General features: G+C 44.1%; 1 protein-coding gene across 1 annotated transcript in view; it reads right to left on the bottom strand.

The window, feature by feature from the left end:
• Positions 1-18,285, bottom strand: part of LOC124722577 (tachykinin-like peptides receptor 86C) — a 315,719-nt gene that overhangs the window by 210,492 nt on the left and 86,942 nt on the right. The window contains exon 2 of the mRNA XM_047247716.1: positions 7,681-7,815. Within this exon, the coding sequence (XP_047103672.1) occupies positions 7,681-7,815 (135 nt within the window). The remainder of the gene's footprint in view (positions 1-7,680; positions 7,816-18,285) is intronic.

An 18,285-nucleotide genomic window follows, 5' to 3' on the forward strand; every position in this document is an offset into this window, starting at 1 on the left:
GATCCTCGGAATCACAAATCAAATGGTTCAAATGCCTCTGAGCACTATGGGACTTAACTGCTGAGGTCATCAGTCCCCTAGAACTTAGAACTACTTAAACCTAACTAACCTAAGGACACCACACACATCCATGCCCGAGGCAGGATTCGAACCTGCGACCGTAGCGGTCACGCGGTTTCAGACTGTAGCGCCTAGAACCGCTTGTTCACACCGGTCGGCTCGGAATCACACGAACAGTTCTGGAAGACATGTTTCATGTGTGTGCAAGAGCTGTCTTGTTGAAAAATGTCTCTGTTACATGACAGAAAACACATGAGAACGCAAGCTGTTCGTGACGTGCCGTTGTGACGTCAGGGTTCCCTCAGTTCCTACCAGCCGTGATCTGAAATCATACCTGATGGCTCCCCACACAATGACGCCATAGGTAACACCTCACTGCCTCGTTTGGAAGAACGAGACCTCTCCTCAGGCCACCGTCATACTCGCCAATGATGATCTTACGAGATAGCACAGAACTTTGGTTCATCGCTGAACACAGTACGATGTCATTCATCAGTAGTCCGTGGTTCTAAGTCATGGTACCACTCCAAACACAGCCTTCTGTGTTGTGGTGTTAACAGGAATCACCGCACGTGAACTCCCTAGTCTGGCTGCTGCTGATATTCAACCAGTGGTACAGGCTGACACAACGCGTTGCAAGGAGTCCATTACTTGTTCTGGGATGGGAGGACAGATGTGTAGCGATAACTATATGCTTGATGCAATATACTGAGATCCTCCCTTGTGATGCCCTTATGTTCCCAAGAAGTCCAGCACTGAGCCACGGTCGCATTCAAATGCCACATTAATCTTGATGCTGCACGATTCTACCACACGACAAAATGAAAACCCACGATCAGGCCCCTTTTATACTCAATGATGTTCTCATAACGTTGTCTCATACGAGTACATGGCATCTCCATATCATTGTCAGTGATCAGTCAACACCTGACGCAGCTCACGCCCCGTATATGTGTATATTTCAGGCCAAGTAACAATACTAAAAGTGAACAACAAAAGTTCACTCTGGTGACCATTATACCAGTCACAGAAAACTGCAATTCGGCTGTATACATGGTGGTGAGAAGCAGTCTGAAAAGCTTTTAAGAGTGTTGCAGGGAAGGCTATGCCGAGAAATAACTGTTAAGAAAAAATTCGGTTCTTTCCCCTGTTTCTGAGTTAATTAGATTTGAAATAATCCAATCAGGGCCTTGTGCACGCTAATTCAAATGGATCGCCAGGTACAATTAGTGTAAGTTGTTCCCATTGTGTAGATGATAGCCGCTTGAATTTCCGCGCACAACAGCCTGATTGAGTAACTACAATGTTATTAACTCGGAAACGGAACAACATATAGAACTTTTTCTTAATTGTTGTTTTTCAGGACAAGCTGACCTGCAATTCCATTACAAGCTCTCCAGACCTTTCCTGACCACCACAGATATACGGGATGTTTCAGAAGTGATGGTTAGTATTCAGGGATATGACATGAATGATCATTCGAAACAAAAACGTCAAGTAAACAGGGGCTCTAAAACACATACCTTAAGAGCTATGAGCAACTCTTGATCGTCGATACTGGTAAACAAATCTCTTCTACTGCAGGCCTTGCTTTCCATACTTTGGAAAGTGGTAGTGTGGTGTCACCGCCAGACACCACACTTGCTAGGTGGTAGCCTTTAAATCGGCCACGGTCCGTTAGTATACGTCGGACCCGCGTGTCGCCACTATCAGTGATTGCAGACCGAGCGCCGCCACACGGCAGGTCTAGAGAGACTTCCTAGCACTCGCCCCAGTTGTACAGCCGACTTTGCTAGCGATGGTTCACTGACAAATTACGCTCTCATTTGCCGAGATGATAGTTAGCATAGCCTTCAGCTACGTCATTTGCTACGACCTTGCAAGGTGCCATTATCATTTGCTATTTATCTTGTGATGCATGTACCGTCAGACCGATGTTCACCAATTATGGATTAAAGTTAAGTATTCCAGAAGCTACGTACCTTTTTTGCTAGTATAATTACTTTACCTGTTCCAGACCTCACGCCAGCCTGCGTGAGCTTAAACGCGTGCCTTTCGGCTACCTCCTAGTGGCTTGGCTGTCTTGCCAAGTCAAAACAGGTAGTATGGCCCAAAACAAGAAAAAGATATCCAGTAAGCATGTGCTCTAAAATGCGTACGTTAAGAGATAGGAGCACTTGTTCATCTTCGCTACTACAATACACAGCTATTCTAATGAACAAATGCTCATAACTTTCAAGGTATGCATTTTGCAGCACATGCCCCCCGGCCATTTTTTCTTCATTTGGACCATACTATAACTTCCCAAAATAGGGAAAGCAAAGAGCTTGCAGTAGAAGAGATTTGTTTCACGATATTGGAGATCAATAATTGCTCACAGGTCTTAAGGTATACGTTTTAGAGCCCTCGTTTACTTTTTTTTCGAATGATCATTCCTGTCATATCTCTGAACATTGTCTGAATATTGGCCATCACTTTTGAAATACGAACCCAAAGGTTTAATTGTGGTCAGCCAACAATAATTTTTAACCTTTTTACCTTAGTGCTGGCTCATTTACTGAAAATTATTTTATACTGTGCTTACTAGTGCGGTTTTAACGTATGGTTAAGAGAGGCTTTATTCTTTTTTCAGCTTCCTCGTCCACGGAAAATATTTATGGATGATAACAACATAAATGTTGAACGCGTTAATACCAAACATCAGTAAAAAACAACAAACCTTACTATCCTCCAATAAGACCACTGACTGGCAGTGGCTTTCTAATGGTGTCGCAACTAGACGAATATCACCTGCTAGACACGACGTCGAAGCGCCATGTGCACACAGAATTTATGGTTGATTACCAAGGCACACTGACAGTTCCTTGCTATTGTAAGTGGATGATCTTTGGCTCGATGTAGTGAAAGATCTCAACCGATGTATAAATCGTTTATATTATTTTCTCATAAGCCAGAGCAGTGCTCGGTCATCAACGCCAGTAAGGCGGAGAACCTCACCATACGTGCAGCTAGTATCAACTTTTCTCTGCAGTTCACCATTCCAATATTTGCCGATAATGCGGAAGACGTCATCGTTGCTGCTGTAAATATCCGCACTCTCTAGGTAATGTACTGAGCTAGAAACTTTTCATTATTCCATTTGTTTCTAGTATGTTGACATTCCTTATATTTCTTGACATTGTGCTTGTACTACCTTACAGAAAACTCCTTTTATAGTAATTTCTCTTCCATTTACAGTCGATACAAGTAGTATTTCTAGACCAACTCTATGTTGCTTTGGCTCTTGTAAGCAGAATATAATTCAAGGTCAGTTACAGAACAATGTTTTTGGTTCCTGAAGACAGAATATCGTTAAGAACATAATTCCTCATGGTGTCACATCAGTTTGTTTAGTATTAGTCACAAACAAACACTCCTTCACTTCACTTGGCCAAAAATTGTGCACTACTCTTTACACACACTAAGCAGTAGCTGCTACTTCGCTAAGCAATGTATTCCCCACATCGTTAGCAAACGGAAAATTATATTGTTGAACCAAGATTAACCTTCTTTATGAGATAATTCATAAAATTGTCTTTACAGGGCCCGCCAGCGTCAAATTTGTGGTGTTGTCCGACGAAAGGGTACCAAAGCAAGATTTCAATCTCACAACGAAACCACAAGAGAGTACAGTCGCTTCATTTTGCAACAACGAATGAGAAATTCCGGCGTAGCCACGCCTCCTACAGCTTCGCTGTTCCACCACAATCCACAAACGATGGTCTGCTTATGGCCGAGCAGAGAAATGCTCGCCCCCGGTTCAGTCACCGATCAAGAAGACAGCATCGTCGTAGAAACGGCACAAGTGTGTTAAATGCATAGGGAGAACTTTAATGAGAACATTATGTCAGTTATAATTCACACGAAGGGTCTTGTAAAATTGCTTTGTCAACTGATACTTTAATATTCAGAGACAGTTATAAATACTCGGAACATCCTGTGGAAATGGGTTCTAAAAAGTTAAGTAAATCTTCATATCTACATTGTAATAAAGTGAACTAATGTTTTGTATGTTTTGGTTCCACTCAGTCTCCCCCTCGATCAAACTAAAGAATCCACCTTTTAACTGGCGAGTTTATTCTTGTCTGGCACAAAAACTTTCATTCGTGAGCCAGGGCTAATGTATCTCTCATCTTGCTTCACTGAACTAAGGCTGCTTCCATTAAGAGAATTCCTGACCCTCCCAAGAAGTGGGTTGTAAATACCAACTGCCGTCCTCATTTAATCCCCACCCCATTCCTGATTCAGATTAGAGATCTCTGGAGATAATGGTAAAAAGCTAGAGAGGAAACAGAATCACAAATGCACTTTAGTTTTCACAGAACCAACACAGTTCAAAAAATGGTTCAAATGGCTCTGAGCACTAGGGGACATCTGAGGTCATCAGTCCCGTAGAACTTAAAACTACTTAAACTTAACTAACCTAAGGACATCACACACATCCATGCCTTAGGCAGGATTCGAACCTTCGACCGTAGCGGCCGCGCAACACAGTTCATAGCCATGGCAATAAGCTTAGCCACGTTCGAGTCTCAGACAAAATGGTTTCTTCGCCTTGTTCCAAGAGATACAACCTAACGTAAGTTTGCCACAGAGACATAATGTATATTTATCTTCAGGGCATGTAAGTCGTTTGTAAATTTCTTATTAGAACCTAGAGCATTCCTTGCCAAATGTTAATGTTTAACCTTCAAGAATCCTCTTGCAGCATCAATTCGTGAACGCTTTTACGCTTTCCATAGATGATTATACTCAGCTTAGGGAAATTTGTCCTTCGTTAATAACTATTATGGGAATGTAGTAATAAACTCTTAGGAAGCAGTATTTTACAAGGTGCATAAACGGTGACTGAAGGGGAAGGGGAGGGTGGGGGGCGGTGAGCAGCGGTGTGAGAGCAACATGTGCCCCCTAGATCGTCCCACTTAGAGAGCATCTCAAAGAGTTAATCACAAATGTGCCACTGCTTTGTTATGTATGTAGCACATTCCCCAAACAAGCACGATAACATATTAGACCTTCTGGTGACAAACAGACCCGAACTATTTGAAACAGTTAACGCGTAACAGGGAATCAGCGATCATAAAGCGGTTACTGCATCGATGATTAAAAAAGGTAGGAAGATTTTTCTGTTTAGCAAACGTGACAGAAAGCAGATTTCAGAGTACCTGAAGGCTCAACACAAAAGTTTTCTCAAGTACAGATAGTGTTGAGGATCAGTGGGCAAAGTTCAAAACCATCGTACAATATGTGTTACATGAGTATGTGGCAAGCAAGGTCGTAAGAGGTGGAAAAGAGCCACCGTGGTACAACAACCGAGTTAGAAAACTGCTGCGGAAGCAAAGGGAACTTCACAGCAAACATAAACATAGTCAAAGCCATGCAGACAAACTAAAATTACGTGAAGCGAAATGTAGTGTGAGGAGGGCTATGCGAGAGGCATTCAATGAATTCGAAAGTAAAGTTCTATGTACTGACTTGGCAGATAATCCTAAGAAAGTTTGATCTTATGTCAAATCGGTAGGTGGATCAAAACAAAATGTCCAGACACTCTGTGATCAAAATGGTACTGAAACAGAGTATGACAGACTAAAGGCCGAAATACTAAATGTCTCTTTCCAAGGCTGTTTCACAGAGGAAGACTGCACTGTAGTTCCTTCTCTAGATAGTCGCACTGATGACAAAATGGTAGATATCTAAATAGACGACAGAGGGATAGAGAAACAATTAAAATCGCTCAAAAGAGGAAAGGCCGCTGGACCTGATGGGATACCAGTTCGATTTTACATAGAGCACGCGAAGGAACTTGCCCCACTTTTTGCAGCGGTGTACCGTAGGTCTCTAGAAGAGCGTAGCGTTCCAAAGGATTGGAAAAGGGCAGAGGTCATCCCCGTTTTCAAGAAGGGACGTCGAACAGATGTGCAGAACTATAGACCTATATCTCTAACGTCTATCAGTTGTAGAATTTGGAACACGTATTATGTTCGAGTATAATGACTTTTATGGAGACTAGAAATCTATTCAGTAGGAATCAGCATGGGATTCGAAAAAGACGGTCGTGTGAAACCCAGCTCGCGCTATTCATCCACGAGACTCAGAGGGCCATAGACACGGGTTCCCAGGTAGATGTCGTGTTTCTTGACTTCCGCAAGGCGTTCGATACAGGTCCCCACAGTCGTTTAATGAACAAAGTAAGAGCATATGGACTATCACACCAATTGTGTGATTGGATTTAAGAGGTCATAGATAACAGAACGCAGCATGTCATTCTCAATGGAGAGAAGTCTTCCGAAGTAAGAGTGATTTCAAGTGTGCCGCAGGGGAGTGTCGTAGAACCGTTGCTATTCACAGTATACATAAATGACCTTGTGGATTACATCGGAAGTTCACTGAGGCTTTTTGCGGATGGTGCTGTGGTATATCGAGAGGTTGTAACAATGGAAAATTGTACTGAAATGCAGGAGGTTCTGCATCGAATTGACGCATGGTGCAGGGAATGGCAATTGAATCTCAATGTAGACAAGTGTAATGTGTTGTGAATACATAGAAAGAAAGATCCCTTATCATTTAGATACAATATAACAGGTCAGCAACTGGAAGCAGTTAATTCCATAAATTATCTGGGAGTACGCATTAGGAGTGATTTAAATGGAATGATCATATAAAGTTGACCGTCGGTAAAGCAGATGCCAGACTGAGATTCATTGGAAGAGTCCTAAGGAAATGCAATCCGAAAACAAAGGAAGTAGGTTACAGTACGCTTGTTCGCCCACTGCTTGAATACTGCTCAGCAGTGAGGCATCCGTACCAGATAGGGTTGATAGAAGAGATAGAAAAGATCCAACGGAGAGCAGCGCGCTTCGTTACAGGATCATTTAGTAATCGCGAAAGCGTTACGGAGACGATAGATAAACTCCAGTGGAAGACTCTGCAGGAGAGACGCTCAGTAGATCGGTACGGGCTTTTGTTGAAGTTTCGAGAACATACCTTCACCGAGGAGTCAAGCAGTATATTGCTCCCTCCTACGTATATCTCGCGAAGAGACCATGAGGATAAAATCAAAGAGATTAGAGACCACACAGAGGCATACCGACAATCCTTCTTTCCACGAACAATACGAGACTGGAATAGAAGGGAGAACCGATAGAGGTACTCAAGGTACCCTCTGCCACACACCGTCAGGTGGCTTGCGGAATATGGATGTAGATGTAGATGTGGAAGAAGAACATTTTCAAGGAACACTGGAAAATCCCGCCAGACTTCGAAGGTAGTCCTGTCCATAAAGTTTTCTTGAAAGAAAGTTAGTCTCAATGGGATGATAGCCTTGTATCCCTAACAACACATTCATGTTTCTGATGTGATGAATCAGAAACAGCATGTATGTTTACTTCAGATCTGTGGGAAATTAGATGGGTACTTCAGTCAGAGGTCTATGTTTTTATTATTGGAAACATAGGCGTCTGTTTTCGCTATTAATGTGATACACTCTGTACAAAGCTGCTCAGATTCTATTTTCACTAGTGTCTCCTACACTGAACAGCTGCCGGCCTCATTAAGAGTAGACGTTGTCGCAATGTGACTTACGTGTGGACATTAGTGGTGGAGAAGATGAGGCAGGGTGTCGCCAGCAGGGCGCTGGCTGCCCAAACAGCCAGCAACGCCAGCAACGCCCTCCGGCGGGTCATGCGGTGCTGCAGTGGCCGCACGATCGCCATGTATCTGCAACAGAAGCAGTACGCACTGCAATCACCAGATTATCTTTGGATAAAGTAAAAGCTGCACAGTCGTTACACACCTGAAACACATTGTAATGCACTGACCAGACAGGGTGGGTAGCCTGCAGCATGGAGACAATAGTGGTCAAGTGACAAAGCCACAAATAGGTGTACAGTTTCGAGTCACAGGCGATAGGACGCCACACGGCCTTTCCCCAGCCTCTATTTAACACCCAAATAGGTACCCGACCAATCGAGTACCCGATTGCATATTGTGAGGCTGAGGTAAAATCAGACCTTTTTCAGGCGCAGAGGCACTTTTTGCAGGCACAGATGATAACTGGACAATACCACAGGACAGTAGAAGTCAACATTTAATGGACGAGACGCAACTTGCTAAGTGAGGCAATATCTTCTAGGAATAACATTCTTAGCAGCTAAATGTGGTATTCCTGCTGCGAAAATTGTGGTTAGTACACAAAAATCCAATTTAGAATTTTGTCGTAAAATAATCTTATTCGGTAGAACAAGAACATGACCTGGTCAACTGAGTGAGTGTCCATGCTTAGAGAGAGATCTCTTCATAATGCTAGGAATCATGTCGTGCTAGTGAGGGACTTGACTACGAGACAGCAGAGTGGAAACTCCTGACAAGGCTTAATAGTGAAGACTACATTTGGAGATGCTGGAGCAGGGACATTGCTGGTAGCTTTCATGACACATGGCTTCTGAATATCGCTACCACGAACGCTGGATATCTAGTGCACCACCCGCTGCATTCACATTGCTGCCAGGAGATGCTGCCAGACGATTCCAATGCACATTCGGCTGCACCGCCAGCAGCCTATCATTTGCCTGGTAAATCACTTGCACAACAGCACTCCCATCAAAGTTGGCCTGCCAGTGCCATTTATGTATTAGCAACCACAGCATACACAGCATGAGAGGTATATGACTGGACATTCTGACTAGAAATTGATATTAGCATCATCCCATAGGGAGAGTAGAGGGGCAGCCCCTATGCCCTCCTCCCCTCACTGTAATGCTATTGGCCAATGGTGTGCACATAGTTGGCATGAAGAACCTTTCACCCCTGTGCTCCTGCAACTTGTGTGTGTGTAATCAACATGAAGTACCTCTCATCCCAGTCGCCCCATCTTGACAGTCAATGGCGCTTGTTGTAGGCATGAAACACAGCTCTGTGTCTGCACCTTCTGCTGCATGGGGAGCACACATCTGTACATAGAACGATGTTCACGCTTGTCGTGGGAATGAGAGTGGTTTGTAGTTCACGCGAACGTACAACACGTGTAATCGAAACATGATATGTCTGTGCACACAAATTCATGCTCTTGTAATCCTACACGCCTGTTCAGGGAACAGTTGAGCACCTATGCGCCCACATGTGTGCTCAAGTGATCCTGTGCCCACCCTCAGTGAAGAATCTGGTGATGACACGATGTTGTAACTAATAAGTATGAACAAACTATTTCTTATTACGAGATTGGGCCCACCAGCACACAGTGCTTTATATGTGTAAGCGTTAACATTTTCTTTAAAATGCATATCCAGTCTCCCTCCACACAAGAATTGTAAGCAATTACAGTAAGGTTTCATTAACTAAAATTGTTATTATGTTTTGTATGATGTTACACTGAGAGCTTTTTTTGTTACTATCACAGCGTTAGTGGAGGAGTGCACATCAGCAGCAGGCCAAAGGTTTTTGAAATATCTATTCATAGCATGCTTTCGCTGCAACTGTGTCTTGACAGTGATGATGATTGTTGAAGACATAGCACAATGAACCTCGCCCTCCATGCCTCCACGAGTGTCATTGCATTTTGGGCTTTGATAGTATTGTTCTTAACGATCAGGGCACGATCCACTGTCCACATGACGTCTGACATTGTCTGATGATGCTGTAGCATGAGCACAGCAGCTGTGGTGAGCACCTGATCCTGCCATTAGATGTCGAAAATAACTAATTTATGACTCTGTTGCGTTTTCTTAACAGTGAAGCCATCTGTTGGTGACACTGAGAACTATCCATGATTCAAAGAACAAACTACCCACATTTTATTGTTGTTGCTGTAATTTCATTCCCTGGCCCCATATGGGCAGGAGAGGACTGCCAGAGGCACAGTTAACAGCTTTTCAGTCGAGTGACAGCATAAATAAAAACATGAAATGATACACATAGACGGTTATTAAAAGGGGGACATAGCAACATAATAAGGGGAGACAGTGGGGGTTATAATGTACACCTACATGGAGACTTCCACTGTGGGACAGTTAAAAAAGTCCATGTAAGGATAAAACACAGTTGGCGATAGGCAGAGCATGTAAAATAGACTGAAGTCACAGGCACAAGTCAAAAGTTTGCCACAGTATTAAAACACAACGGAATAACAACACTTTAAACCCACTGCATGAGACAAAGCACACATGACGAAGAATAAAAATCGCCAGGAGGGACCTGCCAAGGGAGGGTAGGCCTGGGAGGAGAGAAAAGAGGGAGCAGAGGGGGCAACGGGAAAGGGTGGCTGGAGGGGTGGGTAGGAAAGAAATGATGTCAGGGGGCGCACTACGGGACAGGAGACAGATCGGATGGGAGAGGGAAGGTAAGTCATGAGGGAATGCACAGACGTGGAAGAGGTGCACAGGAAAGGGGAGAAGCATAGGAGAGAGGAAAAAACCGCTCAGGTGCTGGGAAAAGCAAGAGAGAGCGAGTCCTGATGAGGGGTTCGGGGAAGGTGAGGTTAGAATTGGTAGAAGGGGATACCAAAGTGAAGCTCATGATCTGGGATGGGTAGGCACTGGAAGGTACATTGGTAAAGGAGGTGGAAGGCGTGGAGATGGAGAGAGGCCTGGACACGACAGTAAAGGCGCGGCAGCAGGCTGGGGTTAGTGAGGATAGGAGACACCAGGCGTTGGGGGCGATCGAGTCTGCAGATGATGGACTGGGTACAGATGTGTTCCAGGGAAAAGGAGAAGATGTGGAAAGGGGATGAGGTCATAGAGGATCAGTGTGGGGGACACAAGGAGGATATGAAAGGCAAGGAGGAGTGCATAATCTTCGAGGATTTTGAGGGCTTTATAGAACCTGGGTGGGGCGGAAATCCAGGTGACGCTGGCATAACAAAGGATGGGTTGGATTAGGGATTTGTAGGCGTGAAAGATAGTGGAAGGGTGCAGCCCCCACGTCCAGCTGGACAGGAGTTTCAGGAGGCAGAGACTGTTGTGGGCTTTGTGTTGGATCATAAAGAGATGGGGAGACCAGGTGAGGTGGCGGTCAAGGTTGAGCCCAAAGTATTTCAGGATAGGAGGTGAGGTGGACACGACGACAATAAATGGTATGGTAAAAAACGTGGAGCTGGAACAAGAGGGTAGTACAACCTATGATGATTGTCTGGGACTTGGAAGGGTCGATGTGAAGGAGCCACTGGTTGCACCAGGTGGTGAACTGGTTGAGGTGAATTTAAATGGTACATTGGGACCATTGAAGGGTAGAATAAAGGACCAGGAAGACGGTGTTATCAGCATATTGGAGGACATGAGCAGATGGGGAAGGTTGGGGCATACCTGCGGTATACAGGAAATAGAGGAGAGGGGAAAGGACGGAGGCTTGTGGCATGCTGGCGGTGGGGTAGAAAGTACTGGAGTTGGTATTGTAGATAGTGACATAGGAGGTTCGACAGGAGAGAAAGGAAGCAAAGAGATGTACGGAATTGATGGGAAGGGCGTAGGTCTGGAGTTTAAAGAGTAGCCCAGGATACCAGATACGCTCATAGGCAATCTGGTGGTCAAGGGAAACAAAGATAGAAGAACACTGGGAGTTAAGTTGAAAGGAAAGAAGAAAGTGTACCCGTTTATTGGTGGCAGGAGCACTCGTTTCTTGCAGTGCAGCCATCTACTGGTGACAGGAGAATCGGAGTTCGGAAACAGGCCTTGAATTTATTTAACGTTTTCAGGGTTTCTAGGATATTATCTAAGATAAAACTCATTTTCAACTAATTTGAATTCCTAATTTGTTATGCATATTTTATAAGAAAATGTTGGCCCTTAATTATTTATACAGATATATGCCGTCTTGTCGTTCAAATACTTCTTCGCAAATGATCTATGATTCCAAAATAAATTGACCAATGTGACTGGTGAGCCGGTCCGTAAACGAAATTTTGGAACTCAGTAACAGAAATGGAGTTGACAATTTTCGGAAATTCAGATACTTTATGTATGTAGTTGCCAAGCAGGGCTGTAGGCCGGTGTGAGGTGTGAGGTGCGAGGTGTGAGATGTGAGGTGTGGAGACTCCACTGCTGCTCCTCCATACCCTTCCCACAATGATAAGATAGTGCTGATGAGAATGATAAGATAGTGCTGATGCTGATGTCAGCAGAATATGACATGTGCAGTTGTCTCAGCTGTAATATGAAGCTGAAGGAAGCGCTTTTCTACCCGGTATAAATACTGTCCTACTACTAGCAGGAACTGTTACTTGAAGCCAATATTCATAAATGTAGTTGTGGACATCTTCCACCTTAATACACTGCTGGCCATTAGAACTGGAGCAGTATGAAGGCGCACGCTAGTTTAGCAGCGTGAGCCAAACACAATGCCTCATTGCTGAAATAGGGCACTTGCTGCAACACAGTGTCACAGTGTTATGACACACCATGCACGTAACTGTCAGAGTACACTTGCCAGGTCTGAAACAACTATTTGTTACTGTAACCAGGGATGCATTGGCAGGCAGCATATGTGACATTTGCAGCAGCCACACAACAACAAACCCAACCTGGCTCATATAAGTACTGGACATCTTGCCAGGCTGTTCTCTGAATTAGTGAGTCATAATGCCAACATCCAATGTAGTGTAGGCTCATCTTCATCCTGAAAAGACTCCTTGCATAGGAGGACCAGCTGCAGCACTAACGGGCTGAGGGTCGAACTGTGGTCCTCTAAGCCACTGAGACACCAGGCACCTCCTCTCTCCAGTTTCAGATGGTACCAGCCAGACACGAGTCTGACCTTCATTCTCAGGTGCTTCCATCTGACAGCGAGCATTGCCTCCTGTCAAATATGGCCGAGATGCTTCGCCCAGCAGCTGAGGCAGCTGCCAGTCGCATAATAATGTACAAGGCATTATGCTGGGATGGAGCGAGTGCAGACTGCATCTACCCTACAAATCCTGCACTATGGTCTGCAGATTGGACGTTCACCATCCAGTGCTTACTTAACATTGGCGTATGGTTCTATTATAAACTGTTGGGAAATAAATGAATGTTTCTGCTACCACCGAGCTGCTTCTGACTCAACATACCTAGACAAACTCTTCCATAAAAGACACGCACCCTCTACGAGTGTGGTCTGAAGTCGTGGTTTAGGCTTAAATGTTGGTTCGACTTACACATTGTCAATGGGCAACAATGTCAGCAGCAATTCTGCAGTGGTGTTCTGTGGAATGATATAATTAAGTACTGACTTTAATCTTCAATCAGGAGTTCCATTTTTTATAATATAGGTGGGCGTGAGGTGTACTTTGTACACACATAAAGAATAGCTGTCTTCATGTTACCAACGTAAAAATCTATTAGCAAAATCACAGTTTAATTTTAGTTTAGTTACACAAAGATAAAGTTAGCTACAATTACATAAGCTAAATCTCTGTTTAATCAAACAATAACAAAATACACTTTCATTGTATCATTCCAGGCTGCATAGAAGTGTTACCCTGCAGTGATGAACCACTCGAAGCATTAAACAGCACAGTTACATCAGATAGCACCCAACCACTTATTCACTTGGTAATCATCTCACAGAAAAATTTCTCGTTGTGGTATTGTGATATTAGCTTTTAATATGGGTCATCTTGCATAGATTGTAAATTTTCTATCACCTATCTCGCTGTTTATCGCGTGGCTCGTTGTTTATTTCATATTACTCTTGCTCGATTAGGAATATGACAGTACAACTTATCACTGTCTTATCTGACGCAATAATGAAAGATTAGCAGTGGGCTCGCTATTGTGAAACAACATTGCAACAATATAAGACAATTTTATTTGTGAGTGGTGCACTTTTTTGTACGGGTGCACCCGCTCGGGGATTAAGCTTTAGTACAGGCCTGTAGGAGTATTTAATCCTTTTCCTCTCTTGCATTTGGTGACTTTTTTGTGAACATGTATCACCCCCGAAAACAGTTCAACAGCTGTTTGATCAGGTTCATCAAATGCGAGCTGTAAGTAGAGGACTGAATAAACAACTTGACCATGAAAGTGAGGGGGGTGGGAGAAATGAACAGTCCCCTCCTAACTTTTGTCTGCTTGTTGTACATACCTACACTGCCTCATTAATAACGCCTTTTCCAAGAAAATCTGGTAAAGATAGTATAACGTTTGCAGATAATTACTTACAGCAGCAAGTTCGGGTGGGCTTCACTTGATATAAGATCACCTCGCTACCCTTCTAAGCAAGACGTACCGACTGTGGGACACGTCGTGCACCATAGTCCGCGGGTCGACGCTCGCCACCCAGCGCCCGACTGACTTGCGCGTAGGTTACGGTTTAAATTGTTGCGAAGTAAATGAAGGTGTCTACAGAAATCAAGCTGCTTGTTAGTCACTCTGCCTCACGAACGTGTGTGAGAGAAAATCCACAGTACCTGTACTACAAAAGTCAATTTTGCATGAAGTGCACTGCATAGTTCCAAATGCAAATTACCAACACTTTAACGCAACCGCACAAAGCAGGTAGAAGTATCCGCATCTACATTCTCCATATAAGGAATGATTACGAAGAAGATTTCTCATTTAGAAACCTCACTTAAATATTAGTTGCTAGGGAGAACGTCGTATTATGCCAAAAATAAGAAGGAAAAATGTTCACCAGCACTTATCTCATTACGACAGCAGGGCGACATGCTACGGAGACAGCAGTCATTCGTTCCGCGATATTGCTGCAACCGTTTTTTGGGATTTCATGATTGTCTCGTGAAAATGGAATGAATGTGTATAGAACGACCATACTCAACGCCATGCTTGATCTCAGAAGCCCCATGCGACTAGCGCACAACAGGAAAGGCGTATTGTTCACTCGGCTGCACAGGTTCATAAACACAGATACGTCACGTACCTTCAGTCAGCAGGTGGGTTTGTTTGCAGCAAGAAACGTGTCCACACCGACGGTGCAGTGACATCCGTGGCATCATAGACCGTTGGTACGGTGACAACTGTTGCAGCTTGCAGTGATGAGGTATCAGAGGGCGTCGCACTTATCTTGATGCGAATTTAGAGAGAGGTGGGCTAACAGTGGTGTTCGCAACAACACTGGACGCAGGAGTAGCACCGCGCTGTATTTTCAGACGAGTACAGATTCAGCGTACAGCATCACCGTTTTGGAATCTGTGCGTGGAGGTTCCGAGAAGGACAAAAGCTGCCATAGTACATTCGTCGTCGTCATGTGGGCTTAGCACTTGGTGAGATGTTATGGGGTGCCATTGGGTACCGAAAACAGTCTGATTCGCACAGCTGTAAGATTATGTGACTGTAGGCTTTCCCGACGTCTACTGCTGATGAAGGTTTCTCGGGTCTCCAGCCGGATGCTTCATCATCTGTAAGATTTTTCACGTGCAAGGCCAGTGCCTGTGTCCTATCTGTACGGCCTGCGGATTGTTCTCTTTGTAGCAGATAACGCAAAACAGTGTGACACCCGTGTCGTCCGGATGTACCTCGATACTGAGAGTGATTGAATGTTGCCCTGACCAGTACGTTCTACAGGGTTTTCACACATTTTAGAGTCTGGTAATGGGTTGTCGAGTGACTGGCACACCCTCATGATTCTGGCACAGAGCTGAAGCAGCATCGAATATTGTACCAGAATTCGTCATCAAAGCTTGGTTGTTGTCAACGTTATGTCGACGTAGAGCCATTGTGGTTCGAATGGCTCTGAGCAATATGAGACTTAACATCTGAGGTCATCAATCCCCTAGAACTTACAACTACTTAAACCTAACTAACCTAAGGACATCACACACAGCCATGCCCGAGGCAGGATTCGAACCTGCGACCGGTGCGATCGCGCGGTTCCAGACTGAAGCGCCTAGAACCACTTGGCCACACCGGCCGGCGAGCCATTGTGGATACCAGATTTGGCAACTATGAGTACTAAATTTCGCGCCTTGCATACCACCAAGTTATCTATAAATTTAATCATGTATTCTTCGTACTACGTAATACCTAAACCAATAAATATAAATGGTTGCTATTTTGATGCCCATCCGAGATATGCGCCAAGTGTATTCCACATGCTCACTTCAGACTTTATAAAGGAGAAACAAACCTCATAGACTCTTATTTTTCTGTAGTTCCCATAACTCACTTGAGGTAAATGCCGAGACAATTTCTTAAAGAAAACGTGGCCAGTTTCCATTGCCACCCCTGTACAATGATAGTATTTGTCCAATCTCTTACCTTCTCTCTTACTTCGGAGACGAGTTGTTTCTAAGATTTCCCAACGGTGACCAAAGTTTTTGGCAACGAAAAGTGTGAGGAACTCGTTAAACTTCGCTTACACAATAAATCAGTTTAATCTGGAAGCCCTAAATTCAACTAAATACCTAGGTATTACAATTACGAACAACTTATATTGGAAGGAAAACATAGAAAATGTTGTGGGGAAGGCTAACCACAGACTGCGTTTTATTGGCAGGACACTTATAAAATGTAACGGATCTACTAAGGAAACTGCCAACACTACGCTGGTCCGTCGTCTTTTAGAATACTGCTGCGTGGCGTGCGATCCTTACCGGATAGGACTGACGGAGTACATCGAAAAAGTTCAAAGTAGGGCAGCAAGTTTTGTATTATCGTAAAATATGGGAGACAGTGTCACTGAAATGATACAGAATTTTGGCTGGACATCATTAAAAGAAAGGCGTTTTTCGTTGTGACGGAATCTTCTCACGAAATTACAATCACCAGCTTTCTCCTTCGAATGCGAAAATATTTGTTTGACACCGACCTACATAGGGAGAAACGATCACCACGCTAAAATAAGGGAAATCAGAGCTCGTACGGAAAGATATAGGTGTTCGTTCTTTCAGCGCGCTATACGAGTTTAGAATAATACAGAATTGTGAAGGTGGTTCAATGAACCCTCTGGCAGGCACTTAAATGTGATTTGCAGAGTATCCCTGTAGATGTAGATGTATAAAATGATTTTCCCAGCAATATTATGCATACTGTCACCACTTAAGGTTTCATTTTTAAACTATTTATATACCGGTACCAATGTAAGAGCTGTATTTTGACTATAAACGACTCTAGTTTCCGTTTTCTGTAAAAAAAATAAGATCAAGACCATAAATTATATTACATTATTAGCATTACCTTCTTTTCAAATTGTGAATGGATGTGTAGGAGAGTTACTGAATTAATCGAAACCAGCTCCCGAATAGTGTAAGCCGTTTTTCAGGAAACAATTTGCATCTTTGAGAGTCCATGAGCCACTACTTTTAAAATTTCTGTGCGAGCCTTCTGTTGTACAGAAGGGAAGTGTATTTGGTGCAGCCACAAACTTTTCAAAGAAGTTTCCTAGCAATTCGAGATGTAGAGAAGAACAGGTCAATAGCCAGGCGAAATTCCAGCAAGCAAGAACCACTGATGCTGAAGCAGCAGACACGGAAGATATTGCAACGCCCTGAATGAGCTGATAGTTTGAGTCAACAACGTAGCAGAATGACATCATGACGATGGAAAAATTACGTCACAATCGTGATTGCACCAAGTGTCGAACAAAAGGTTAAGTCAGAGGCAAGGATAACTGTTCAGTGTACTGACACACCACAAAGAGCGTTTGAAATGTGAGATTGTGAAATTCCAAAGAGACTGCGAATGCTGGCCAAACAATAAAAGTGGGATGATTGATGTCATTGCCACCTCACCACTACACAGCACATGAGCCTCTTCTGCTTAAATACTGCTTCTTTTCTGGTGGAACTCTGCTTTGTTTCCAAACATTGTGTCGATTTGGGGGGCCGATGTCGGTCGACCCCTGCTCGTACACTTGGATTCAACGTTTCATGGAACAGACAGTCCTCTCTGGAGGGTCTGAGACACTCTAAGTTATATCGCTGGCTACCAGCTCGAGACTGATAGGGACCTGTGGTTGTCACCATCTGGAAGGCCTTCTGGAGGCCTAACAATCTGGAAGCCACAGCACTTATCTGTAAGATTTCACGTATCCTGATCAGAGCTAGTAGTTGCCTTCCTTGTGTGCAGACTATGACAGGGTCATGGGAGTCCTGTCCATCGTCTGCAGAAAGTTGTGTACAGCCTCCGTTGGAGTGAGCGGGGCTGCCTGCTAAGCCAGGAGAGGGCGCCAGACCCGTACTGTCGCGGTAGCTGAATCGACACTTCACCCGTCCTCTTGCCGAATGATAACCGGGACATTCCTTGGCGGAACACGAACGCCGCT

Source organism: Schistocerca piceifrons, chromosome X, assembly GCF_021461385.2.
Source record: "Schistocerca piceifrons isolate TAMUIC-IGC-003096 chromosome X, iqSchPice1.1, whole genome shotgun sequence".
Taxonomy (NCBI): Eukaryota; Metazoa; Arthropoda; class Insecta; order Orthoptera; family Acrididae; genus Schistocerca; species Schistocerca piceifrons.